Genomic DNA, 27,658 nt, shown 5'->3' on the forward strand with positions numbered 1-27,658 from the left:
CTCCACTGAAAAATGAGGACAAAAATAGTGCCTACTGCTGGGATTGTTATGAGGATTAAGTGGGTTCATGTACATGAAATGCCTAGAATAGGCCAGGCATGTGATTGGTGTTATAACGTGTACTTATTAAGTAAGGACCCATCCTAATTTGTTCATTCACCCTGTTTACTCATTCATCAAATATTCATGAAGAAACTACTCTTTGCCAGGCACTCTCCTGGCAATGTAGGTTCAATGCTGAACAAGAAGTAGCCTCTTTCCCAAAGATGCTTGGGACATAGTGGAGGAGATGGGCAAGGAAGCAATGACTTTGCAGTACTGTGTGTTAGTCATGGAGATAGAGCTACCACGGGATGCTGAAGAGGATACAGGAAGGACCTGAACTGACTGGGGACAGGCCAGTGCAGACTTCCCAGAGAAGCTGATGTTTTGGCTGAGTGCTGAGTGGCCGCTTGACTCTGAGTTGGGTTGAAGGGTGTTGGGAGCAGATGGAGTGGCATGTGCAGAGACCTGATGGCAAGAATGACAGTGACCCTTTTAGCAGTCAGCACAGTCTAGCTGGGGAGTATGGGGTGAGAGGCAGGAAGTGGTGAGAGGCCAGAGCAGCAAGCAGAGGCAGGGTGATGGGGATTTGTGGCATTCGGGAACATTGGACATCAGCCTATGAGAAGTAACAGGGATTTCAGACTGAGTGGTGATGTGTAATCCGATTAGGGTTACAGAAGAATCCCCCTGGCAGGACTTGGGAAAATGGATTGGAGGTTGGAGTCCAGGCACGGGTGCTTAGAAGACATGTGCCCTCATCAACAGCAGTATCATGGTGGCCAACACTAAGCTGATGGCAAGAGGGATGGAGAGATGCAGTTCAGTTCTAGGAGACACTTAGTAGAAGCAATGAATGTGGTAGTTTGATGAGCCTGGCTACTTTGCCTGGCCCACTGGCCTCTTTCTTTATTATACTCACGTGTTCCAGCCTTTGCCCATGTCTCTATTGTCACAGGCAAATATAAGAGAACTCAGTCAGCCTTGCAGGGAACCTTTGTTTTTCCTATAAGTTATGAATGATATCAGAAGTCTCTTGGGCTTATTCAGACCAGCATGCATTCAGAAACACTTTTTAGAAGGTATATCAGTAGAATTGAGAATCATATATAAAAAAAATCAAAACTAAACATTTTGCCCAGTCACCAATCCAGAGGGCTGGAGGGACCAATGGTTGATGAGACCATTGTGTTTGGTGGTCAGGACATGGCTAGAGCAGAGATCAGGTCAGTGGAAAAAATAGCCACATGCATGTTTATGCTGCAAAGCCCTGTGTCCTCAGGGAAGTGGAGAACAAGGGCTACCTTGAGTAAGAAGGGAAAGAGACTCTAGCTGGGAGGATCAGAGAAACTTTCATGGAAGAGGTGGCCACAAAGATGATCTCTACATGTCTTTTCCTCCTTCACAAGTATCTTTAAAAATTTTATCAGGAAAAAAGCAAAACAAAATAAAGCTATCCTGCCAAGCAGCTCCCAAAATTGTGCACATACACTCGTGCATGCATGGGTGGTGAAGGCTTAGCAGTGTGCTGCAGGATGATACCATTACTGGCATAAGGCATACACCTGAGTCCAGGGTTATGGCCGCTGGCTTGGAAGGAATGGTTCCTTTCCTGCTTTTCTGCATCCCTCTATTTACTTCACTTGCAAAATCATTGCCAGCTTCCTGCCCTTGATGTCAGTAAGCACAAGGACCTTGAAGTTGAGAGATCTCTCTGTTCCGACTGCCATCCCTCCAACGAGGGATGAGACTAGAGTCCTTTTCCCAGTGATTGAGCTGGGCAGAGGCACTGGGAATGTTACTGAGGGCAGGAGAAAAGCCAGCACCACAGAGAACTCACCCTACAGTGAATAGTTAGCTGCAGCATCATTTGAAGGCTGACACGCTACTGTGTTACGGTGCTGGTTGATACTAATTTGTGATTTTACTTGAGTGAATAAGGAAATTCATTGTCTTTGCCATTTCAAAACTGGAAGCAATTTGTGGTGCCTAATTGTACCCCGTGTTCAAAATGGTCTGACAGGTTCCACATACCCAAGAGTCTTTTGATATATAATTAACTTCTCAAAGGAATAATACCAGATAAAGTTCTGTAAATGCAAAAAAAAAAAAGTGGCTTGTCAAAAGTCACAGACATACTCTCAAATTATAAAGGTCCTCTTTTTACCCTAGATATTATCTCCTAATGACTCAAGTGGTTTCTGAAATCTTTCTATCAAATTGGCTTTGGAACATGGCACATTTCCATGCTAAAGAATTTGATGCAACTTTTTGAAACTTTGAAATTCATTCTGAATGCTGTCTTGCATCTAACCCTGGCCCAGGAAGCTTTGAAGAGCATTCTGTCTCAAAAGTGTTCTAACCTATTAGAGTAGCTGTCTCCCAGGCACCCACATGCATTTTTATTTTGTATGTAACCTTCAGGTACACTCTTCTTTCTTCTCTGTGGAGAGGCAGTCTTCTCTTAGCATCACTCTTGCACCTGAGTCAGCAGGTCTGAAGGTGCCTCTCTCCTGTCCCATCAGAGTCCCTGTCCCCTGTCCCTTTGCTAGCACAGTAAGTTCTTCCCACCTCAGCCACTCAGCGTGATGTTCATGTTTATGACTAGCTTGCTATTACAAGACAGACTGGCTTTTTGAGAAGGAGAATTTAAATCCAACCTCTGTGTAGTAAGCCACATTTGACCTGCAAAAATGATGGTGGTGGGGCTGGCCACCTCCTCCCCACTCACAGTGTGTGTGACTCATTTCCAGTGACTCAGAGGACACTGTTAAAGATAAAGGTCATTCGGATTTTCAAAGTGGCCAGTTAATTGTTGTTTTAAAAAAACCCACCAGAGCTGTTATAGTCTTACAGCGATCAAAAGGATTTTGTAATCACACTAGGAGAGCATGTAGAACTTTTCATCTTCGAGACATTTAAAAACATTCATTAATAAGAGCACAGTGCCTTTTAGAAAAAGGGAAAAGCTTGTTGTCTCGGCATGCCCTTGTTGCCTCTCTCCCGCCTTCTGACTGCCTTTATACACACCCTCATGGCCCTGTTTCCCTCTGGTGTATCTGGGCGTCTCATCTTCCCATGAACGCAAAGGATTTTAGCTCTGAATACAGATTCATCAGAATTTCTCTCCTGCCTTAGTGCCTATGACATCCAACCATGTGTCTTATCTGAGCTGTGGTGGGGTCACACAACCAGAGGGTCACACTTTTGCTGGAAATCCTTTATCAGTGATACCATCAGGTACTACCAGGCTTCTCTGAGACCTTGAGTTGAATATTGGTTATTGGGCATCGTGTAAATATGATATTGTATGTTAGACATGTGGCATGATCCTTAGGTTACCGTACTCACACAATACTGTACTTGTTCTTAACCTAAAGCTGATTCTTGCACCCCTGGCCATCAAGGTTAGTTTCAAGGCAGCGCCAGTGAGTTGGCTGTTAACAGAGACATGAATGGCTGGTGGGATTTGGCTTCCAAGGAAGCTCTGCCACCATTAACACGCTGGCTACTTGAAGTGCTATCAGCGATTGCCCTGAGTTAGTGAGTTATGAGAAGGGACCAGCTAAGGGAGGCAGTACAGAGGGTGGTGAAGACTGGAGGCTCAGAAAGCAGGCAGAGTTGGGAAGGAATCAGACTCCAGTGCCTGCTAGCCATGCCACTGTGTGACCGACATCCCTGGGCTCTGCATCTTTCCTGTCTGTGAAGAATTACTCCTCTCTTGCTGTTGTGAGAATTGCAGGAGATACACGCACAGCACTTAGCACCGTGCCTGGCACAAGAAACGCCCTCTTCAAGAAGAATGATAGGGAGTTGAGGGGGAAGCTAGCCAGCAGAAAAAAAACAAATTTGCTTTTTTTTTTAAAGCAGTCACTTGGAAAGCAGAACAGATTGGTTGCTACATTTTATAAATTCCTTGCTGGAGAAACAACGAGCTTAGAAAACTGAAAACAGTAACCGCTTCAAAATACTTGCCCTTTGGGAAAGATAGCAGAATGTCGGGTGGCGATCCCTGGGTTGTGGTAGCGAGGGCAATCTTTTTTCCATTTCTTGCACTTTTCATTATTTTTCAAATTTTCTAAAATGAGCAGTTGTTACATGTATAACCGGGGTGGGAGGGGATCTTAAAAAACTGTAAACGCTTAAACCGTTTAGACCATAGCCAGTAGAGCAGAGGCTGATACCACTGAGACTCCCTTTCCCTACGGCCATCTCCTCTGGGGCAAGACATGCTGTGACAGTCAGAGACCTTGATTTGCAAATTCTAGGGGAAGAGACCATCAGTCTGTCACAGGCCCATCTGGCCACCTGGCCTTGGGACCACGTCCTTGTTTGAGACCCTTCCCTTTGACTTTGAGAAGAATGGGCCCCCGAGCCAAGCTGAACTGCCTCTTTAAAGGACTAGGAGTATTAATAAACAGCTGTAATGTTAAGAACCATTTCACCCCATGAACGGCGTCTCTCGGGATGAGCATGCTGACGTGCATTGCCCTATTTCATCGTCGGGGCAACATCAGCACTTACTAGTGCTGTCGGGGTGGCAGGCTGCCCCAGCCCTGTTTGTCAGGACGTCTGCTGCACTCAACTGTTTCTGTGCCCATTTGCTCCTCGTGGCAGCCCTGTGAGCTGAGTGCTCTTATCTCCATCCTACAGGGGAGCAAGACAGGCTCAGAGAAGTACAGGTTAGCCCTGGGCACACAGCTTGTAGGTGTAGAGACCAGATTTGAACCAGAGTTTCCCTTTGGGGCCCTGGCTTTTCCCTGCTCTTCTTACTGGCCTGGTGAACGGTGATCTGCAGTTGGAGGGCGGAAGATGATCCTTCTCAAACAGCTTCTCCATGCTTTTCCAAGGCTCACCTGGGCCTTGCTCAAGGCCTGATAAATAATCGGTGTCCAACAGTATTTTTAGATATGCGTATGGACAAGTGATTGAATGAAAGAGTGAAGGAATGAAGAGCCCAGTGGCCATTAGGTCCTCCTCTTTTGTACATGGAGGAAAGAAGATGTGCCTCCCTTCCTTCTCCTGAAATGGCCACTTCAGCCTCTGAGACAAGAGGAGACTCAGGGCCTCGGAGGAGGTGGTGAAGGTATTCACCAGCTGAGGACCGTGACTGCCTCCCAAGAGAAACATCTGCCCAGACAAAGGCTGGCTCCCAGCCCCTGGCCACACCCCTTCTCCAGATGGCATTGGCTTTGGGCAAGGCCTCTTCCTCTCCAGTTGTGGGCCTCCCACCCCCAACTCCTTCCTTCCTGTTGGCAGCATGGAACAGCACGTACTGTTTATCAATTATTAGCACACATAATATTTGTTTCACAGAGGCTGCATGGATGTGTGTAGCTGACTTCCTTTAGTCCTTCCCAAAGGAACACAGAGAAAGCAAAGCCATTTTTGTTTTGTTCAAACTCACATGAACATGGCCATCACCTTAGCCCATCCCATTCTGCTTCCACAATCAGTCTGTAGGTAACACAAAGGGGCACTCACATCCAGACAATTAAACACTGCCAGAAAGGTTTTGGCACTTACGGCAGACCCCCGATGGTTCCACTGGCTCCTCAGATAGGTGCCCTTCTTGCCCCATCCTCCTAGGCCACAGGCTGGTTTGTGTGTTCACCACATCTGGCCTTTATTTGAAACTCCACCTCAAAGTATTTCATAGCACAGAATATCTTTCCTTATTAAATTCTCCCCCACATATTTTTTTCATAAAACAGGCACCAAAAACTACAAACCTACCCGTGGCTCTCAAAGTATCTGTTTATAAACCTTTGGAAACCGTTTGCAATTCGTTAATCATATTTTCAAAGGAAGTTACAGTTTATAGATACACTAACAAATGCCATATCCGATGCCTCAGCCCCAGTAACGAGATCCTCACGAAGGGAAAGAGGGAGTGGGGCTGGGGGACCTGGGATTCTTCCCAGGCCAGATCCCAGGGGAGAGGGGCGATCTGGCCTGGGAGTCAGCGATTCGAGGGTTTAGGTCTTTTTCTGTCACTCTCTGACACTGTGGCCACACCTATGTCATCCCAGGGGGAAAGCAGGTACAGAGGATAAGCCATGCTCAAACACAGTGGACTATCTTGATTAGCAGTGAGGTATTTTGCAAATCGCATGTTTCTAAATAATCATTAAAGTACCAGAGTTTGTGAATACTTCATTTAAAATGTACTTTAAAAATGGTTCATTTAAAAAGAAAAAGTAAAGATACTAAATATATACAAGTTGGAACTCTGATGAATACTTACACTTGAAACCCAAGCCAGCTTTAAAAAAATCTTTAAAAAGGGAAGGTGGGTAATATGGAGAGAATGTGTTGGTACGTGAAACACCCAAAGGTATAAAGACGTCAGGCACAGCTTGATCCAGGCACACACACCGTGCTTTCAGGACTCTCTTCATGTGCTCTCTCTGCCTCCTCTGCACTGGTTTCATTCTCAGGAAGGCTCTCTCCAAGTAGTGGCAGAGATGGCCACGAGGAGCTCAAGTTCACATCCTACTGCCTAAGTGATGCTAGTAGATGGAGAGCTAGTTTTTCTGGATAAATCCAGGAAAGCATACCAGACTGAGTCTCATTTGGGTTGGTATGAGTTACATCCCCAATCCTGAACCAATAACTGTGTCCTGGAGAGTTGTGGGTGTCCCTCACGTACTCAGGTCACTGGCTTCCTTCTGAACCAGGATGGTCTTGTCTTCGCTAGAACTATATTTACTGAGTGTGGGGTCCAAGAGGATTCCCTGTAGGAAAGCCAAGGTGATTACCCTGGAAAATGTGGGGGTTAGGTGGTGGTGGTCCACAGCCCAGGTGTCTTCCGAGTGGAGGTCTAGTCTCTAGCCATCTAGTAAGTTTTCTTAATGGGAGAAAAGATTAGGTGGATTTAGGGTCATCATGCTGGAGTTTACTCATTGTCCTTGACCTGTTTTATCTATGCAACAGCCTACTGAGTTTTTCTTTTCTTACTTAGAGTAGTCACTCTGGGACACTACTGTTTATATTTTAAAGGAGCTCACTCATTAATAAAGACCCAAATAGAAAGTATTTCATACCTATTTCACTGGTTAAGCAGACATCGTAGAGGGGCATTCCTAAAGTAGAGTTCCAGAGGCGGTATCCCCAGTCCCATCTGTTTCTTTCAATGTAGTTAAATTAGAGACTTACCTGGAATATGGTGACTTACAGACCGGTATGCTGGGAAATCTTCCTTCCCCTCACTCTCTAATCTCTGCCAGTTTCTTGAATACCAATAGTGTAGTGTACTGAATTTCTTGAGTGGTTATTACCAATAATGAAGGAAGATACCTAGGAATGGTCCAAAGTCAAGGGATCTATGTCTGTGGATTCCACTTTTGCCACGTGTCATCTAAAAGGACTTGGGTTCTTTAGCACAGTCATGACGTTTTCTCCAGGAGAGTCTTGAGTCCCAACCTGATGTTTACTACACAAGTATCTTACATACCAAGAGGAGGCATATGAGCGTGACGGTCTGGCACCATCATCTTCAGCAAACATCTTCTGCCTCCCTATGGCTTGCGCAACAGTGACCCAACGAATTATTAAATGGTCTCCTTCATGTCAAGGAAATGACATAGTAGCCAGTTGTATACAATGAGCCTGTGTCTTCATCAAGAAGGTTATGACTTTTTCAGGACTCACATTAGCTACATGCATATTAAGGGTTTATTCCATGCTGAGCCGGGGATGTGCTTGCCATTTTACATACAGTACCTAGTTAATTGTCTCAACCTACCTTGGCTATGGAGGTATTTCTCAATTTTGCAGTTGAGAAAAAGGAAGCTTGGAGCAGCTGGGTGCCTTGCTCAGTGTCACATGCCCAGTAAGTGGCAGAACCACTGTGCTCTCCTCTTTTAACAAAGACAGGGGGACACCTTCTCTGAGGATGAAGGGCCTTGGGGGTCTTTTTGAATTTCTTTAGCAGCAGTTGAAATGAGTTGAGGCTTAGCCATGAAAATTTGGTCAGGGGCTGTGGGTAGGTAGGGGTGTCCTCCTCCATACTGGCTCTGTGATCTTATTTAACTTGCTATTTAGTTTGATATTTAACTTGCCATAGGCATCATGGGCAATAAATCGACTGTAGATAGGCAGAATTAAGAGTGATAAACCACAAAGAAGTCCTTGGGAAAGAATGAAGCACCGTTTAATTGACTTTACCTATCTCCTTAGGACCTTGTGCTTGCTAGGTGTCCAATAAATGTATGTTGAATAAGTGAATAAAGGAGGATTTTGAAGTGACCAATGGAAGAACTTCCTCCAAAAGACAGTATATACCTAGCACTAGGCTACCCAAGAAACTGTGAAAGTTCTGCCTTTAATGGTCAGAAGCTGGGCCATACGAACTTCTGGGGTGCCTAGTGGCTCCCAGGAATGGTTTTTACCAATATAGGACTTGGGGGCCATTAGCACAGATAATAGAGGCCCAAGAATGTCCAACTCTAGCTCCTCGGGGGACAAGTGGGCTTCTCGGCAGCGTGTGCCCCTCCCCCCTCACACCTCCTCACCTTGAGAAGAGGGTGACAACCCTGCTGACCTCCTTCCTGTCACACAGGCTCAGCCCCAGCCTGACTCTCTTGAGGACCACAGCTTCTATGCACAGTGAACTTTCCATAACAGGATCCAACTGTGAATCCGCTATCGTTTACAGTGGCTTCTGAGGGAACCACTTCGCTTCCCCTTCATCTGGAGTGGATCTGATGTCATAAAACTGACCGTGACCGTCTGTTAATTGGAAACCTGAGAGAAGGGAGTGGAAGGGCAGTGGACCAAGGTGGTCAGAGCCCACTGCCCCTTCGAGGCAAGGCAGCCTTCCTGGGTGGTGAGGGTGGGTGCTCTCCAAGGACATCTCAGGGTTCCTGAAATGCAGCCCTGAGGGAAGACAAGGCGGCAGGAAAACCACTGGGCCCTGTTTGGCCTCACAGTGATGGGAGATCTACCCTGTCTGGCCACTCTCTGGGGGCCGGTTTGGACCTATTTGGTTCAGTACACCAGCAGTGATTTTCTCTTCCACACCATGTGCCTTCAGCACCTGTCTCTATGGTAGCCGAGCAGTGTCCAAAATGGTAACCTGTGGTTTGGGGTTCTTAAAACACCTAGAGTGATGCTGCGTCTCACTTAGAATCCTACGAATTAAGTCAGAAGATGACTAATTTAGAAATAAAAGGAAAAGAGAAAAAACCTATACATACATATGTATTTTTTCCAATATGCCGTCAGCCGTATCCTATGAACTGGCAAAGGGGTTGCTTATCCTGAGCCTGCAGCAGAGGGCAGACTTTCCTACATTATAAACACAGCATTAAAGGCCCTAGATACAGGAACATCCAGACGCAGGACTGTCCAGTTGATAAAATGTAGGCTTGCCAGGTGACTAACACCAGTGATTTAGGGGGAAAAAAACTAAAACCACTTTCTCTGTTATTAATGCACTCATCAGCTTTTCCAGAGAAATGCCCTAATGGCCATTAAATCTGGTAGTGATTCCCAATACCCACATGTACTCCAGGTAAAGTAGCTGTGCTTAGCTCAGCACTGCTGTGGCCAGTGTGATAGCAAGTAGAAGATTCTGTGTGTCTGCGAAATGTTACCAGGATGTTGAGCCCAAATGTGGAGATCAGTACTTTTGTTTCCATGGAGTATGAGGTAGGTATGAGGCAGGAGGTAGGGATGGGAGAAGTATAAAACGCAGAGGGATATAACTAGATTTTTTGTAAACTATGTAATATGCCCTTTCCTGTGTCTTGAAGGGGTGGGCTTTAAAAGTGTTGGAGTCGAGGAGTAAGGTTGCATTCCACACATAGGATGTCCAAGGAGGGAAAAGGCTTGGCTCTGCATCTGGCATGTTTAGTGGTGAGGAGTCCACTAGGTAAGTTCATAGGGAGAAAAGAATTGGCTTGTATACTCCCCCTAGCTGGGAGCAAATGTTTACAGGTGACTGGGCTTGGTTTTCCTGCCACAGAAACCCCGGGACCGCCCCCGCTGCTGGGCTTCTCACTAGGACCCTCCACTCACAGTCCTCAGGCATGAACCAGGACTTCGGATGATGAAGGTTGCCCTGGCCAGTGAGCTCACGGAAATGTTTTCTTTGTTTGTCATTGTTTTCTTTCTCTTCCCCTCCTGCCAGTATGAAGAAGGGAAAAAGCGGAGGAAACCTAACTACAGTAGTGTTGACCTTTCGGAGGTGGAGTGGGAGGACCGCGATGATGTGGTAAGTGATTTGTTTTCAAGCCTGGTGAGAAGGGAACTCCGTTGTACCCTCCTCTGTACCTGGAGGCTGCCTGGGAGCCAGCCGAGAGTCCCACCAGAGGGACACCTGGCCACCAGAGGGCCGCGGAGACCACGGGCCCTTGTACCCGTTTGGAGTTTTGTAATGCTCCCACCCGTAGGTCCACTTGCAAACGGGCCAGCCACCCTGCCTTCTTTGTGCAGTCTGCTAAAACCATCCCTTTCTAGGCTCTAGTCTCTTCTGCACCCGATTAATCCAGACTCCTCCTCAGCGCCATTAATGGGATCTGTCTCCCTCAGGGGAACTTGGCCAGAGCCTCGCCGGGCAGCTGCACAGTCAGGGCCAAAACTCACCTGTCAGGGTTTCAGCCCAGGGCTTGGCAGAGCCGCTCTCCTCCTGCTTGGTTGGCCACCCTGTTTCCAGGGCTGCCCCAGCCTTTCCCCTTTCCAGGCTACACTGCAGTAACACATGCTTGTTTCTCACACAGATTCAGCCTGTGGGACTGTATCAAAGGCTTTCCTTATGCCCACGACTAGGCCCCATCAGTCTTCTTGTTCCTTCCTCAAAATCAGATTTGTTAGACATGCCACCTTTTGTGAATGCAGGCAGACTGTCCTCAATTAAATCCTAACTTCCCAGGTGTTCCTATCTGGACACTTGCTCTTCCCTTTCTCTGTGGATTCTTCTTGCCCAGGCTATGTTTCTCTGCCTGCATCTCCCTGATTTGTCTGGAGTCCTTTCTTGAGCTTCGTCATTGAGTCAGCAGTGTTTCTATCCCTCCCTCTGTCTTGCTTTCCAAAGGGATGTTGAGGGGAACCATTTGAAACCTGCAGGCTGGGTTCTTGTGCTTTCAGAAATATGTCTGGCATCACAGTCCTCTTGCTGCTTGCTTTTCCTCTCTTCACATCCTCTGCAACCTGGATGTCTCAGCTAGCGTAAATCTCTGAGTTTTTTCCTTGCCTATAAAATGCAAGAGTCATATCTGTTTTAGAAATTTAACCTATTTCCTTCTTCATCTGGACTCAGTCTTTTTTAAACCCCATTCAGATAGAGTAACTTTGCTGTTTGATAAAAAGTTACTTCCTCATCCATTCTCTTTTCCCAGGTGCCGCTGACCTGACGTTGCGTCAGCTCAGTGACCTGGTAGAGTTTTATATCTCCTTGATCTTTAAACATTGTCATCAGGATTCACGTCTGGGTCTTTTAATTGTACTGCACCTAATGTACATGTCCTACCCTTTCAACCTGCTTCTACCAAGAAGCAAGCTAGCACAGTCCTGAGGAACGCAGTTCAGGTATTAGCCTGCCTGGGTTCAGACCCCACCTCTGCTATTTGCTGGCTGTTGGTCTCAGGCAAGCAATTATCTTCTCTACATCTCAATTTTGGTTTATGTCCTTTTTTTTTTTCTCAGTAAAATGAGTATGATGGCGATAGTACCTACCTCACAGAGCTGCTGTGAATACTAAGTGTGTTACTGTAGTGAGAAGTGTCAGCATCAACATCGTTGCGTGGACACAGTGAGCATTCTGAGTGGTAGCTGTTATTAGTCTTATTCTCAGCATCACCAACCCTCATTCTCATTAATGAATGTCAGTTGCTAACTGTATCATGAAACTTTAAAGGGTGCATTCCATTGTTTTCCTTTCTCCCTCCTCTTCACTTTATCAGCTGCTTTATTTTGACTCCACAGGATCCTTTTGTTTTCTTTCCCAGAAGGTTTGAACCCTGTCATCAACAAGCTTCCCCATCCTTTCATCTTTTACATTTTAATTGATATGGGAGGCAAGCCTGATGCTCATTCATACTTGGGAGTCCCTGCATCCAGGAAGCAGGCCCTCTGCTAGTTAACACTAGGCTGACACTCGCACTTCTCCTTTGCAGGTTACTTGAAGAGATTTATTACTTGGCTCCTCTGTACCCCAGGTGTCTAGTCATTATCACCTGTGCCCAAGTTAATTTTCCATGAGCTGATATCTCCTTCTACTAACAACAATTTGACAAATGCTTTCTGTTTCCTTGCTCTTTTCTTCCTTTGTCATCGGATTCCCAGCCTGTGCCACGTTCTTTACCTTCATCTGATTCCCAGGACTGAGTTCTGAGTGTCTACCTTCAGAGTTCCCACACCTCCAGAAAGTTCATTGCTCTTATTCTTCAGTTGGCCTTCGGTTGTCTCTTTTGTTTGGGTCTCTTGTCTCCTTGGAAATAAGGTTCATTTGAGATATGAATTCCTTCACTACCAACGTGCTTGATTGGGAAAACCCAAGTCACCATTTCTCTCCTAGGAATTTGCACTCGCTTGATTAGAGAATTCTGGAACCTATACAAAGCATCTCTGTGAAGGCTACACAAGATCCCACATGCCCATGTGTCCACCAGTGAGGTTTGCATGTAAGTAGCAGAGGGCAGACTTTAGGTCAAGATCCGCGAAAGACCAGACAAGCAGAGCCCACTGAGGAAGAAGCAGCGTGAGTCTGCCCGGCTGCAGAGAAGTTCTTGGAAGAAGCACCCCACGCCTCTTGGCAGCTAGGATCTTGTTGAATTTAATGACCACATTTATAACGCAGACCCTGTGTACTTCCAGAACAGATATGAGGTCATATCTGTGCCAAACAAACTGGAGTGTGTCCTAATATTTTGAGCTATTGAAAGGGGTCTGACATTAAAGAAAAGGGAGGAGGAGGAGGAGGATACAGGCCAGGTAACATCTGTGAATGCTCAGGGAATACCAGGCACTCTTCTGCACGTTAGCTCATCTAGTTCCCACTACAACTTCATGAGACAGTCTGTGCTGTCATCAGTTCCATTTTGCAGGAAGAGAATCTGAGGCACAGAGAGGGTGAATGATTTGGTCAAGATCATAAACCTCTGGCCCCAGAGTCCATTTCTGAACTCCAGGGCTATCCTGCCTCAATGTTCAATAAGTGTAATCTATTTCCATTATAACTGAAGAAAAGGGAAAGACTAGACTAATCATCTAAGCATCTGCCTCCAGAAAGCATTAGTGACCCTGGCCTCGGACCCTCCCAGGTCCTGATGCTGATTGTTCTGTGCTACTGGGAGTTGGGGGTGGGGTGGCACTGAGGCATGGAGAAGCTTACCTAATCTCTGACTTGCCTGGGGAATGTGAGAGGGGAAGGTCCCAAATGGCTTTAGGCAGGCACCAGAAAGAGGAAAAATGAAAACCATGTCAAAGATAAATCGAGCCGTTCTTAAGAGTTAGAAAGTAGACTTAATTAGGACCAGCTCTCCCCATCCAAAACCACAAAAGTTAAAATGGGAAAATATTTCCAGAAATGCCCATTATGTGTTGTTAAAAAATATCTAGAGTAAAATATATGTTTTATTTTATACATGCCTCCAGCTAAAAATTATGCTTTTACTCTCTCTCACAGAAGATGAGAATATGAACCCAAATCTAGACAGTCCCACATCAAATTTAGGTTGCTTGCAAGCACTGTAGTTCTCTATCAGCCAGATCTTATTCAAGCTCCTCAAAGGAGAAAAAGAGGGGAAAAAATTAAAAAATAAAAATAAGAAAATAAAAACAAGCCGTGGGGCTGGGAAAGAGCCTTTCCTGACAGGCTGTGGCATGTCAGCATTTGCTCCTATTTCATTAAATGGCTTTCCCGTCGTCTCCTATTGGTGCCCATGACGGCACATCTTTCATCACTGTGTCTGCTGTCCTTCTCTGAACTCACGGAAGGGCCACAAGTAATTAGCAGAGATCAGCCAGGGGTGGGGGAAGGGAGGGAGGCTCACCGTTCCCAGATGGGACCTCCAAAAATCAGATACAGGGTTGCCCTGTTCACTGCCCATAGGCCTCAGCCAGGCCTTTCATTGGCCCAGATTTCTCAGAGTGTTTGAAGATGATTCATGCTGTGAAAAACTTAATCCCTGTCTTCCAAATGGTTGGCTTTTTAAAAAAACAAAACAAAAAAACTACTGTGTAGGAAAATATCTTTAACTTGATTATGTTTTGAAAAATGATTTCTACATGACAGACCAATACCCTTTTTGAAAAAGTAACTCGTCCCCCTTGCTTCTTGAGTGTTTTAGCATTTGCTGGGGGTCCGTTCTCTGACTCTCAGGATTTGTCAACATTGCAGAGGCTTTTTTGGTCGTCGTTGCCCAGAGGTTTACACGAGCACCCCAAATTGAAGTTGATGGTCATTTATTTATTGTTCTCAACCTCTCTCCCCCTGGACAAGAGCAGTTGGGTGTTTATTCTTCTGAAGCCCCATTTCAGAGGTCTGAGTGTAGTATGCAGACTTACTGCAAAAGTACCCCAAGAGTCAATGGGGAAACAGCCCAGCTCTATCATACACAAGCCACCAAATGTGCTCCCAAGCTGGAGGGTAGAAGGTGTCCAAGACAGTATGGTAACCCTGGGAAGAACTAACTCCAATTTTCTCTTATCGTTTTAGTTAAGAAATGCCATGGTGAATAGAAAGACCGGGAAGTTTTCCATGGAGGTGAAGAAGACAGTGGACAAAGGGGTACATTTTTCTCCAACATTCTTGCCGCTTAATTTAAAACAAACCACTGTGAAAAATTAGCTTTGAAAGTTCTATCTGGAGTAAATATCTTTCGCTGAGATCATTTTTCTCTTGTCTCTACTTATCTCAAACAAGATTCATGTAGTACTGTTAACCTGATCATAGTGTGTCCATTTATTTTTATTTATTTCTGAAAACTTCACCTAGCAGACTAACCATGTTTTCTTTTCTCTACGACTTTTTTTTTTCAATCTAGAAACGGGTTTTGGTGATGACAAATGACTACTATTATACAGACATCAAGGGTACTCCTTTCAGGTAGAGCTGACCATAATACGTGGACATTCCATCAGACCCATCAGTTGTGTTTGTACAAAACCTGCTGACGCTTTCAGAGCTCATCATCTGAAGATAACCAAACACCCTGCCGAAAGGCCGGAAAGAGTGAGGAAGGGGCTTTTCCCAGGCTGCTTTTGCTTTTGTTTTCCAGAAGGGGGAAGATGGTTCAGGCTCACCTAGGAGAACTCACTCAATTTGTCATGGCTTTGCATCTCATTATCAAGCAAATAAGCTTCTGGGGTTCTAACTAAGGGTAGATAGATAAATTCAGAGGGTTACCAGGGTCCTTAACCATCTAACTTGCTGCCTTTTATTTCCATGATCCTTCACACTTGGAGGTAGCATATTCATCCCTACATGTTGTGCTTCCGTTTTAATTTCTCTGAACTGTTCTGTGCTTGTCTGCCTTTGAATCCTGTTATTTCTCTTTGTAACAATCCTGAAAAATGCATTTGCCCCCTTGCCTGCTTTCAGAAGTGTATGTGGCATTCTAAAGTTTTCTGCTTTTAACTTAGTGTGATAACACTTTTTGTAAAAAGTTATTTTGGTAGGGCTTCTTTGTGTTCCTGCACTGGTGCCATGCAGACCTAAGGAGAGAAAGAATTTACTAACTTAGATTAATCTTAAAAAAAAAAAAAAAAAAAAGTGGCGTTGTTGTTGTATACAGCCAGGGATCATGGGTGGATTCCATTTGGAGCCAGAGCAGTTGATGGAACACATGACTGCTAAGTGGGTTTACCAAATGAAGAGACTGTGTTATCAAAACATACTCTCTGACTTTAGGCAGTGAAGGAAGGAGCTTAAGTCAAGACTTTGAGAGTGTGAGAGTGTGAAAAATCTATCAGACAAGGGAGAAGGTTGGGCAGAGAAGCCCACGATACAGTCATGTGGCTACGTTCAAGTGGCAGTGGAAGTGTTCATTTTTGCCATTGAGAAGGGGTTAATTTTCCCTCGTCCCAAACTCTACAGTCTGGAAAGAGCCGTGTGTGGCTGAATGTAGGGCAGGGGTGCATAAGGTGGTAGTGAAGAGCAGGACACGTAGCACTTGCAAGAGCATCCAAAAGAAGGGCTTGCTAGAAGGGCTTGTAGGAGTTGCCACACCTCTTTAAACACACGCAGGAGCCACCCATTGCTGTTGCACTTCCAATCAGAAATTACACTGAAGCGGCTGATTGAATCTAAGAAACACCAACACCAACTATAATCAGTGGGGTTTTGAAAGTAAACTTGAAAAACATTGTTTACAGAACATGAACTGGAAATGTGAAAACGGAAAATAAAGTTCACCTGCAAGTCTGTTCCAGTCAGTGTCATGGATTTCAAGGTCTGCTTTGTTTCTCTGCACAGTTTAGGTGTGGCGCTCTCTAGAGGCCATGGGAAATATTTCTTCCGAGGGAATGTAACCATTGAGGAAGGTAAGATGCTGCCTTCATCCATCTTATCCTTTTGTGTGGGAAGAAAGCCCTGAAGCCAGCTATTGGGTTAGCTGAAGAATTTGCTCATCTATCCAACCCTTATTCCAATCCCTGGACATGTGACACAACCATTTACCCACCTGCTGTTACCTTGCTCTCCGAGACTGATTCAGAATGGTGGGACTCCCAACTAGTGATGGCCTTCCATGATTTCATTTATGTTCTGCTTTCATCCACAAAGTTGTTGAGGCAACTCGTAAGAATCATCCATCCACCAACTGTATTCTTCTCATACATAAAAATTAGTACCAAGAAAAATACGAATTAGTGTAAAAACTCAAGCCCAGGAAAAGAAAAAGAAAAGAGAGGTGTGCGAGCCGTAAGTCTTCTACGTAGTTGAGCCACAAATTTCACTTGTGTTTCAAGGCAGCCTGGGTCCAAGGGAAATGTGATCATTCAAATGATTTAGTAAGTCAGAAACCCGCACCCCCTGCAGTGGAAGTGTGGAGTCTTAACCACTGGACTGCCAGGGACGTCCCTTTTCTTGTCTTCATAAAGCACCAGTGCACTGGAGACTCCCAGTAAATGGTAGCAGTTGTTACAGCCCTTTAAACTTTAAAACTGCTCTCACCCCCATACTGTCCTTTTCATCTCCCAACAACCTAGTAGCTCAGAGGAGTTATCTTTCCCAGTATCACCAGCTCACAGGGAGGAGTGGGTCTGGCCTCTGAAAGGCTTCACTCCCAGAGTGGCCTTGAGTAAGTCACTTGCCCAACCTAGGTGTTCTGTTTTGCATCTTGACAGAGAAGGAGTTGGACCAGACCAGTGCTCTTTGTGGGTATCCTCAGGGAGTGTGGCCAAGAGTGGGAAGGTCAGTTACAAGCTGGGTTTTAATGGGTTAGAGCTGGTTACAAATGAGTTTGGTGAACTTCCAGAAGCTAGACCACCTTGTGGCTCACTCCGATGATGCCGTGGAGAATGAAGAAGGAGACTGGAAGTCCCTGAGATGCCAGGTTTCATAGATGGCCTTCTGGTCTACTCCTCAGTGTCCCTGCATTGTTTCATGGGTTTTGGGTTTTGTCTCCCAACTGATTGTGAGATCTTAAGAAGCAGGAAGGAGAGTGAAGAGGTCATCTTGACCAGGGCAGAACCCAGAGTATGCCCACTGCAGAGATATTCAATCATGTGCTCCCTCTTCCTAGAGACAGGCAAGAAAAAACAGGCAACTCTGTGACTTGGGCAAGATACTCAACAGGATGTATTCTCAAGGATCTTTTTTTTTTTTAACTTCTTTAATTTTCTGGCTCCATGAGCCATGTGTGGTTCTGTGGATGTCACTGCTCGTGAAGACAGAAAATTCACATCTAAGCCATCTGAGGTCAAGATGAGGAAATAGCTCATGGTCAGAACAGTAAAAAGAGAGATTGTTAATGGATTATTTGCCTCTCTTGTGTTCATTCCCTTAGTCAATGGACCTGACCCTCCATCTTCTCTCTCTCCCTCACTCACTCACTCACACACACACACACACACACACACACAGTTGTTTTGCATTGTTTTTTGGATCACTTCTTCATTTCTTTAGTCACTATCATCTTCTGTTAGGCTAAGAGCTCACACAGAGAGAATTTCAGAGCCAACTGCAACCATCCTGCAAGAAATTAGTTTGAATCCTAGGCAAGGGGAAGAGTGTCTGGTTATCCACACAGATGAGTTCAGATCTTCCCCTCTCTGTTGGTCCTCTGTAAATAAGAGGGCTTCCAATCCTGCCAGCTTTGCTGAGTGACAGAGCCTGAGAAAACTGCTTCCCCTGGGCTAACTAGTAGAGGGGCTTGTCATCCATAAAGGCCAGGGCTTGATTACCATTCTGCTTTGTTCTTAAAGAAGGCAGGAGTTTCTTGGGGATGGTGACCGCTTCTGAAGGTTGTCCCGTAAAGAATGCTCTCCCATAGAATGTAGGAATTTTCAACCTACCTTGACAATGGCAGGTATTACAAAGGTGGCGAACAGGCTGATTTTGCTCAAAATGTAAGGAGTTGCTACTGAGGTTAAAGGTATGGGCTGTAGTTCTACCTGCTGAAATAGTTTCTCTTCTGAATCTCCTTGACACTTTATCTTTATACATATGTAGTACACAGTACTTGTTCAATAAATTGGAGCTTATGTCATTATTGTCAGCATTATCAAACAGTAGGTATGATTTTGTCAGGAGGATCAAAATCAGAGGTGAGAGGGTTAGAGAACAATCATATTTCCTTGGTGGCCTAGGAACTCAGAGAGGAAGCAATCAAAAAGATCTTCCCTTCAGGGTCTTATTGATAGGTCCTATGAAATATAGGCAGAGAGGGCTTTCAGATGAAGGTTGATGAGAACAGGAACTAGAAATATATATAGAATTGATATCATTAACTCAGTATTCCAGGAAGGTGAGATCCCAGCTCAGGGCCTCTGCACCTGTGGTTTCTTCTGCTGCGAGCACCTCAGTTACTACGTGGTTCTCTCCTCACCTCCTCCAGGTCTTTGCTTAAAGTCACTGTCTCAGTGAAGCATCTGACTCCCACTGTTAACAATGAAACTCTTACCCTCATCCCTCCCCATCTCTTGGTACCCCCTCTCCTTGCTTCATTCTCTCTTAAGTTCATAGCCCTCACTACTGATAGGCTATGTATTTTAACTTTATTTACTTATCTCTTTTCTGATGCTAGAAAGTAAATACCATGAGAGCAGCAGTGATTTTTGTATTGGTCACTGCTATGTTCTCAGGACCTAGAATAGTACCTGGCACATAGTGGATGCTCAGTAAATATATGGAAGGAAGAACGGGAGGGAGGGAGGCAGGAGTGGAGGGAGCAAGAAAGGGAAGAAAGGATGGATGGATGCATAGACTGTCCTAGGGACTAATCACTATTCCATTCAACCCTCTCATGCAGTCTGTGAGTTAGGCACTATTACCCACATCTTCTGACTGGTATAAGTCAAAGAGTTGAAGCGACCTTCCCAACATCATTCAACCAGAAGGTGTTGGAGCCAGGATATGGCCACTTGGGTCATATAGTATGATATTCTATATAATTCATTGCCTACTTCCTGTAAAATCAAACAGGAGTGTGCGATGATAGTTCTAGTATTTTGCTATTTATTTTGTACATTTGTATTTGAGGAGTCAACTGGAATCCTGAGTGCAGTAAGATACTGTTGGTCACTTGGGAAACTGACATTCTCAAAAATTGGAGTTCCTGAGGTTGTCACTCAGAAGTGTTTGTCTGCTGATGACCCATCAAAATGAAGTCACATAAAGACACAAGGAAAACAGAGTTAGGGTGTCTCGGGTATTCTATATATAAAAACTCCCCAATTCCCTGCAGGCCTCAGTTCTCCTAGCTACCTCTCCAGACTGATGATTCATTTTAACTTAGCATCCTGTATCAACTAGCAGTTTTTGCTGGTCAAAAACAGTTGAGTATTGACAGTTTCATATCATTCAACCTATAATTTCACCCTCACAACCACCTGTCATTTAGGGACTATTATTATTAGTTTTGCACATGAAGAAAGAGTAAATCAACCTGCTAACATCACACAGCAGTTTAGTGGCCCACCCGATTTCCCAACTCAGGCTGTACTGTATGGGCCTCCAAAGTTGGTGTCTCTACCATCTTGCTAAGCTTCTCTCCCCGGACTCACTGGTGCATCATTTATCTTCAGGGAGTTAAGGCTTTCCTGGGAGACTGCCAGGGAAAGTTGCAGTGGTGGCTGAGTGAGGTGGTTGTTGGGGGAAGGTTCTGCCTGGGAAGAGAACTTGTGTCCTATGTGCGAAGTCCCTTTTCTCAGGCAGATATCTTTGGGGTTGATGTCTACCCTTAACCCCCACCCCCCATGGCCTTGCCCTAGAACATTTGTAGCATAGGAGAGCATGAGGGGGGTGGTCAGTGCCCCACACAGATGGTACTTCCTCATGATGCCCTTCTCCTTGACCTCCAGGCCTGCATGACTTAGAACACCCTGATGTGTCCTTGGCAGATGAATGGTAAGAATGGAATGATTCTTCCTCGGCATTGGTGTTTATTACCCTCTTTGATTTCAAGTTGTCTGTATTCCCTTGCCCAGTTCTCCTGGTTCAAAAGCAAAGGAAAGTGATGCCATAAATATGTACATGTTCTTGTTTTGGGCCATGTCACATTCCTAGGTCCTACTGCAACACTGACCTACACCCAGAGCACCGTCATCTATCTCAATTAGAAGCCATTAAGCTCTACCTCAAAGGCAAAGAACCTCTGCTCCAATGTGAGTGTGCTTCCAAATGCGTGTGTGTGTGCCTATGGTGGTTGGACGGTGGGGGGGGCGGTGTGTGTGCATGAACTCAAGACCATATTTCCCCTCAGTTTTCATGGGAAGCTTTCCTTTGGCAGAGATGATCAGTCACATTAAATCCAGCCAAATATCTGGAAAAGGAATGTGGGTTACCAAGAGTCATGCAGAATCCCCAATCCCAGTTTAACCCTTCACATTGGATTTTTCCCCTTACCAAACCATTTAGTCAAGCGCCTGAGTAACATGAAAATGTTTCAACTGGGAGGGGACTGTCAGTATCTGCTTTTTTATTTTACAAAGAGAAACAAGGGCTGGAAATAGGATTTGTCTCATCCAAGGCTATAATCTAGGCCTCCTGGTTCTGTCCGGTGTGCCACTGTGACATGTTGCTTTTTGCACTGTATATTCTGCTGCCCCTCCTCCTACAGAGTGCCCTCTGAGGGAGCTCAGTGAGTCAGAAATGGCCAGTAGCTGGTGATGGGGGCAGGGAAAGGGGGGCAGAGAGAGAGCAGCAGCAGGGCTGATGCTCACCAAGTGCAAGAACAGTCCCTGAACAAGCATAAATTAGTTCCAGTAGCTAATATTTGGATATATGGATATATATCCATATATAGTATGTGCCATTATTTTCATTACTTCGTATATTAAGATTTATATATATATATAATTATATATTATTCATTTTAAATTTATATATTATCTCAATTTATTCATTGTCTTTTTGATGGTGAGTTATTTCCAGTTTTTGCTTTTATAACAAAGCTGCACTGTCTTCTTGGCCACCAGCTAAGGTGATGACTGGCCTGCTGTAGGTGATAAAGCTGTAGGGCTCTAGGACGCCTCTGCTAGACTCGTGATATCCTCCTGATTCCTTGGCCTCTTCCACAGAGCTCTATCAAGAATTTGTTTGGATAAGGACAGATGTCCTACTTTAAAATGAAAAAAAAAAAAATCTTAGATGGAAGGAATGACAAAATAAGAGTCCCAGAAGTTCTTAAGCTATCACACCCCTTTCCCTTACAACCAAGATCAGGGCCCTGAAGAATTGCAAATTTTGATAGAGGACAGAAATGGGGATGAAAAGAGCAAACTGAGGAGTGCTGACTTCTGATCTCCGAATCCCAGAGCTGGCGTGCTGGTCTATGGCATGAACTAATAGATGGGGAGGGAAAGTAGAAAACTGAAGCGTGAGACACCCAAGACTCTCAATTTACTGTCATCTCATCCAAATGCTTTGGGGGCCCTTGTGTTGTGGCATATCAGGTGTCAACTGTTTCATATTTTCAACTGGTGGGAGGTTAACGCAAGAACACACCATAGGAGAAAGTAGCCTGTAGATACGGTAAAATGAGCCCAGTGTGCACTTCTCATGCTACAATTTGGGGTCTAGCCAAAGCCATCTTCTCAAGTCTATCCCTCCCAATAGGTGATAAAGAATTGATACAAGAAGTCCTTTTTGATGCTGTGGTGAGTGCTCCCATTGAAGCCTATTGGACCAGCCTTGCCCTCAACAAATCTGAGTAAGTGGTTGCACGTGTCCCCCTTTCATGGCCATTTCCCCACAAGCCGTCCGAAATATGGTTATGGTTTAAAGAACTAAACTGTTTTAGGAGGCTGGTGTTAAAGTTCTTTAATTTTCCCCAAAGCTCCAAACCACAAGAGCTAGAGCAGATTAGCGGCTCTGGCTTGGATGGCAAGCTCCTGGGTTTGACATATAATTTGTTTGAGTTTTAACATTACATGAAATTTGGTATGCTGAGGTAGGGTGACACTTCCGAGAGAGAGGGAGGCGGAAGGAGCATTTTGCTTCCTGCCGTGCCATTGGCTCCCTCACCTTCACCATCTAGAGGGAACTTGGGATCTGGGCCAGGCTAGGTTGTGAGGAGGACAGGGAAGTGAGAGCTCTATTTCATTAGGGTGTCAGATATAACCCCGCAGTTTTATTTCTGAAGTGGAGGGTGGAGGATGTAGGGGGAGGAGGGCAGGCAATGGTAGTTGTTGTCAAAGACTAGGGTGAGAACCGCTTCAGCAGCTTATTTTTAATATTAATACTAGTATTTTACTATTTTAAGTAGGCTGTTAACAATTTAAAATAAGAGAAACAATTATTCCTTTTTCCTTATACCTTCATGTCATACATTATTCAGTTCTCTCTCCTTTTTTATTCTTTATTAGCTCCTTTCCTTTTTTTATCTTCTGTTTTGTATATTTTCCTATATCAGGTCTATTATTCATTCTGTTCTCATTTTCATTCATTCATTCATCAAATATTGACTGCACGTCTGTTATGTTCCAGGCACTGGGCTAGGTATTGGTGAAATCGAGGTAACTCAATCAAACACAGTCCTCACCATCATGGTACCTGTGATATATAATGTGCTATATGATTAAGAATTGTGATAACTATGAAGGAAAATTAGACATGTAGACAGTAACAAGACCTAGAGTGGAGATAGAAGACAGGAAAGGCTTTTCTGAGCAGGAACTAGTTCAAGGGTTCCTTGGGAGCATTCCAGGGAATTGGAACAGTATGTGCAAAGGCCCTGAGGTGAGACAGTATTTGACATGGTTGAGGAATTTAAAGAAGGCCAACAGAACTGATGTGTAGAGCATAGGCTGGAAGATGTTAGGAGACAAGGGTACAGTAGGGCCTGGTGGTTCAGGACCTTGGGAATCAGATTAAGGATTTTGGATTTTATACTCAGTATATTGGAAAATCATTGAAGAATTTTAAGAATGACATTTTAAGATTTTAAGAAGGAGATGATCAGATTTGCATTTTTAAAAAAGACCCTTCTACTGCTATGTGGATAATAGAATGTAATGGGGGTAAGAAAAATAGTAAAGGCTCCTACAGCAGTTCAAGGGATTTGCCACTTGGACCAAGGCAGTGGCAGTGGGCACAGAGACAAGGGATTTACTTGTGGTATGCTTTGGAAGTAAGACCCCCAGGACTTGGTGATGGGTTCATGGTGTGAGGGTAGGGAGGCTGCGCTGTCAAGGATCATTCTCAGGTTAATGACATCAATACCTGGGTAGATAGTGGTGCCATTTCCTAGGACAGGAGACAATGAAGGAAGAGCAGGTTTGGGACTGGACATGGCCAGAATTCTTTTCTAGACATTTTGTAGTTAAAATGACTCCTAAGCATAGATGTAAGGTAGGTAGTTTAATACATGAGTCTGGACTCCCAAAGATATAACCACTCTCATTATATTTGGGGGTATCCTTGGACTGCTTACTTGTGTGGATCTTATTCCCTGGGAGGTTTGGAAAGAGTCAAAGCCTTTGCTGTGATTGCATTCTCTAGTGGAAATGTTTCTTTTAGGTTCTCATGAAACTCAAAATCCTGTGGAAAGATTGCTGATTCACCCCTAACAGATGCTAAAGATTTCCAAAATGGTAGCTTGCATTGTAGTCCACATCTGTAACTGATTGCGCAGCCCGACTTTGCAATTTGGTGTAGGCTACAAGCAGAAACAAATGCATAATGTTTGTTTTTATTCATCCCTTAAATACTTAAAGGTAGTATTGACCACTTTGACAACCATCAGAGATCAAGTAACTAAATTATCTTATACTGAAGATGACATGGATAAAGCTTGGAATCAAATTGCTACTAGCATCTAGGGCAGGAAGCAAACTCAGGAATCAGTATTCTCTTCATATTTTCTTGTAGAATAAAACTATATATTTGTGGAGAAAGACCATTTGCTGTATTTTTGAAGAAGTATCCACTGAGAAAACCCTGAAGAACATGTTCAAACATATAAAATTTGCCTTGAATGTTGAAAAAAAAATCTTTGCTGAATTTTCAAATGAGTCTTCTTTGCTAAGGCTGTCCTTAGAGTTCCTATGTGTGGCATCCTGTAGGGCTATTTACAGAAGTCATTTCTTTACTCATCCCTCTGGGGTTGGTGGTGAGGATAAGGCCTATTCTTTAGTAGAAGTTACCAGTTGGTGCCCCCAAAATGGTGTAGAATTCAAGTCCTAAACATTTCCAGGCTGTGGGATACTACAGACTTGAGTCAGTGACTCAGTTGCTTCTTTTCACTAATGGCAGATTCCACTAATGGTCTCAGAACCAAGAATAGGCTTGGTAGCATCAGATGAAACAACTAGCTCTAAGGCTTTTCTTCCTCTCCTCAAAGTTGGCCTGCTCTTTCTGAACTTGCACCCAGAACCTTGAGATAAAGGTGTGTTTATTTAGCATTCGGGATGCATTTATTTCCTCATGCTGCTTTTTTGGTCATGGACTTCTTACTTTTTCTGGCAGGAATTACCACGAAAACTTTTGTAAGGAATAAGAGTTTGCATCCTGTGTGTGCATGTGTGCATATGTTTCTATAATTTCTTCCAAAATTTCAGGCTTCAAGACTGTTATTTCATAAAACATTCCATGAGTCTTAAAATGCAGAAGCCATTATCTGCTTACTGTCTGGCAGAATCCCCCTGATTCCTTCTGCTCTGTTTCAGGAATTCTGACAAGGGTGTGGAGGTGGCCTTCCTCGGCACTCGCACAGGCCTCTCGAGAATCAACCTGTTTGTTGGGGCCGAGCAGCTCACCAATCAGTAAGTAGGGAGCTCCTGAAGTGGGACAGTGAAAGGGAAGCTTATACCATTTGTTGATTCCACCAGCAGTAGAAACAAAATTCAGGCCACCCCAGGCCTGTTGACAGTTTTCCTCTCTGTTCTACCTCGGGGCCGCAGTGTATGTCTTCACCTGCCCATTGTTGGCCCTTCCACGACTCTGTGTTTTTCACGTTTGTTGGCTTCTGTCCACTGTCCTGGAGTCCTCTCCCGCCCTGGTGAGTCATTTCGCTCAACTCTGGAGATGGTGTGGCTGGTAGGGGAACAGCCAGTGGGAGGACTCACTCACCTCCTGACAAATGACTGGAGGGCATTCAGCTGTCCCGCAGCTCTGCTGAGGAATTCCTGCCTGTCCCGAGAAACAGTGTTTCAAGTCTGGTGTTTATTTGTTTGTATATGTTTTAGTAAATCTCTGTGCCTCAGCTCGGAGACTGAGGGCCTGTAGAGCGCCACACTTGGGAGCAGGCATTCTGGTGGCTCTCGGGTTTGACAGTGTTTCCTTGTTCTTCTAAAGAGACCCAGATGGACAGTGGGCAGAGTGTCACCAAGTTCAGTACCCAGATGCCTTTTAAAATAATTAATTAATTTTATTTTATTTACTTTTGGCTGTGTTGGGTCTTTGTTGCTGCATGCGGGCTTTTCTCTAGTTGCGGCGAGCGGGAGCTACTCTTCATTGCAGTGTGCGGGCTTATTGCAGTGGCTTCTCTTGTTGCGGAGCACAGGCTCTAGGTGCACGGGCTTCAGTAATTGTGGCACATGGGCTCAGTAGCTGTGGCTCGCGGGCTCTAGAGCGCAGGCTCAGTAGTTGTGGCGCATGGACTTAGTTGCTCCACGGCACGTGGGATCCTCCTGAACCAGGGCTTGAGCTCATGTCGCCTGCATTGGCAGGTGGACTCTTAACCACTGCGCCACCAGGGAAGCCCTCAGATGCCCTTTTATTTATTTATTACTTTTTTTTGTGTGTGGTACGCGGGCCTCACTGTTGTGGCCTCTCCCGTTGCGGAGCACAGGCTCCGGACGCGCAGGCTCAGCGACCATGGCTCACGGGCCCAGCCACTCCGCGGCATGTGGGATCTTCCCGGACCGGGACACGAACCTGTGTCCCCTGCATCGGCAGGCGGACTCTCAACCACTGCGCCACCAGGGAAGCCCCAGATGCCCTTTTAAACCACTGCTCGGCCCCTGTGTCTGTCTTCAGAGAGCCACAGGGTCTTAATTCTTCAAATTGGTGTTTGACCAGAGCTGGTATGAGCCTGGGAAGTCTTTCCTGAGCCCATTAATATGTTTTCTCAATTGCTTTTCTCTGAAGTAAGAGACATTATTAGGCCAAGGATGAATGGAGCCTGAGATTTAGAGAGTTTGCAAAGTGTGTGTTTGTGATTCCAGAGGTTACCATGGAACTTCACAAATCCTGACCTTAAGGGTCCCTGAGAGGGGGGAGGTGGGGATAACCAAGGCACAGGGCGGCCACCAATTTGAGAGGGGTTGGCCCATCAGGAGCCCAATGAGGAAACACTCCTGTCCCATTAAGCCCAGCTTAGCTGTGCTCTTGTGTCTCTTAGATGAGGTCCGGACACGCACCATATGATCTTTTAAGACCAGGTCTGGTAAGTGGCAGATCCATAGATTTTTGGATGCTTTGTGAACTGGCTTTTAATGCCCATCGGAGGACTCTTTCTTCCACAACTTCTCAAATTTGTCATTTATGAAGTTGACTATAGTTGTGACTTGATTCTTTTCAACTCCTGTTGAAAAGAATCCTTTTACCCCTGTACCCCCAAACAATTACTTTAACAGAAGGCAAGTTCTTAGGAAGGACTAGAAGTGTTGGGATACACATTGCCTTCTCCTTTTAGGACCCAGAGTGGCAAAGGGAGACACAGGAATAGACTTTCTAATGCTCAGAGCGAAAAACTGTTGTATGTTTTGAGATTAAGACAAATAAACAAGAAAAGTACTAACAGCAACAAAACATAGCACCTTGCTAGTCTGATATACAGGTGATTGTGATGGATTTGAAATGTGGCAGGACCACACTCAGGACTGCTGGGATGTGTACCTGGTTCACCTCACTTGATACATCTGAAAAATGGGTTAATGATCTCCCTGGTTTACTGTGAGGATCAGAAAACCTTCAGATGTGAAACTGCTTTAGGAAGCTAAAAGTATCTACAACTATGAATTCTATTCTTTGTGACATTATTGTGACTCAAAGTGAACACTCATT

The 27,658-nt window shown here is 44.9% G+C and overlaps 1 protein-coding gene across 1 annotated transcript in view; it reads left to right on the top strand.

Moving 5' to 3' along the window:
- Positions 1-27,658, top strand: part of CACNA2D3 (calcium voltage-gated channel auxiliary subunit alpha2delta 3) — a 772,424-nt gene that overhangs the window by 594,493 nt on the left and 150,273 nt on the right. Inside the window, exons 18-25 of the mRNA XM_024746438.1 lie at positions 10,178-10,261; positions 14,705-14,776; positions 15,033-15,094; positions 16,463-16,530; positions 20,512-20,557; positions 20,717-20,814; positions 22,268-22,361; positions 25,318-25,413. Of these exons, the coding sequence (XP_024602206.1) occupies positions 10,178-10,261; positions 14,705-14,776; positions 15,033-15,094; positions 16,463-16,530; positions 20,512-20,557; positions 20,717-20,814; positions 22,268-22,361; positions 25,318-25,413 (620 nt within the window). The remainder of the gene's footprint in view (positions 1-10,177; positions 10,262-14,704; positions 14,777-15,032; positions 15,095-16,462; positions 16,531-20,511; positions 20,558-20,716; positions 20,815-22,267; positions 22,362-25,317; positions 25,414-27,658) is intronic.

The sequence above is a fragment of the Neophocaena asiaeorientalis genome, unplaced genomic scaffold, assembly GCF_003031525.2.
Source record: "Neophocaena asiaeorientalis asiaeorientalis breed wild unplaced genomic scaffold, Neophocaena_asiaeorientalis_V1.1 scaffold251, whole genome shotgun sequence".
NCBI classification, from domain to species: Eukaryota; Metazoa; Chordata; class Mammalia; order Artiodactyla; family Phocoenidae; genus Neophocaena; species Neophocaena asiaeorientalis.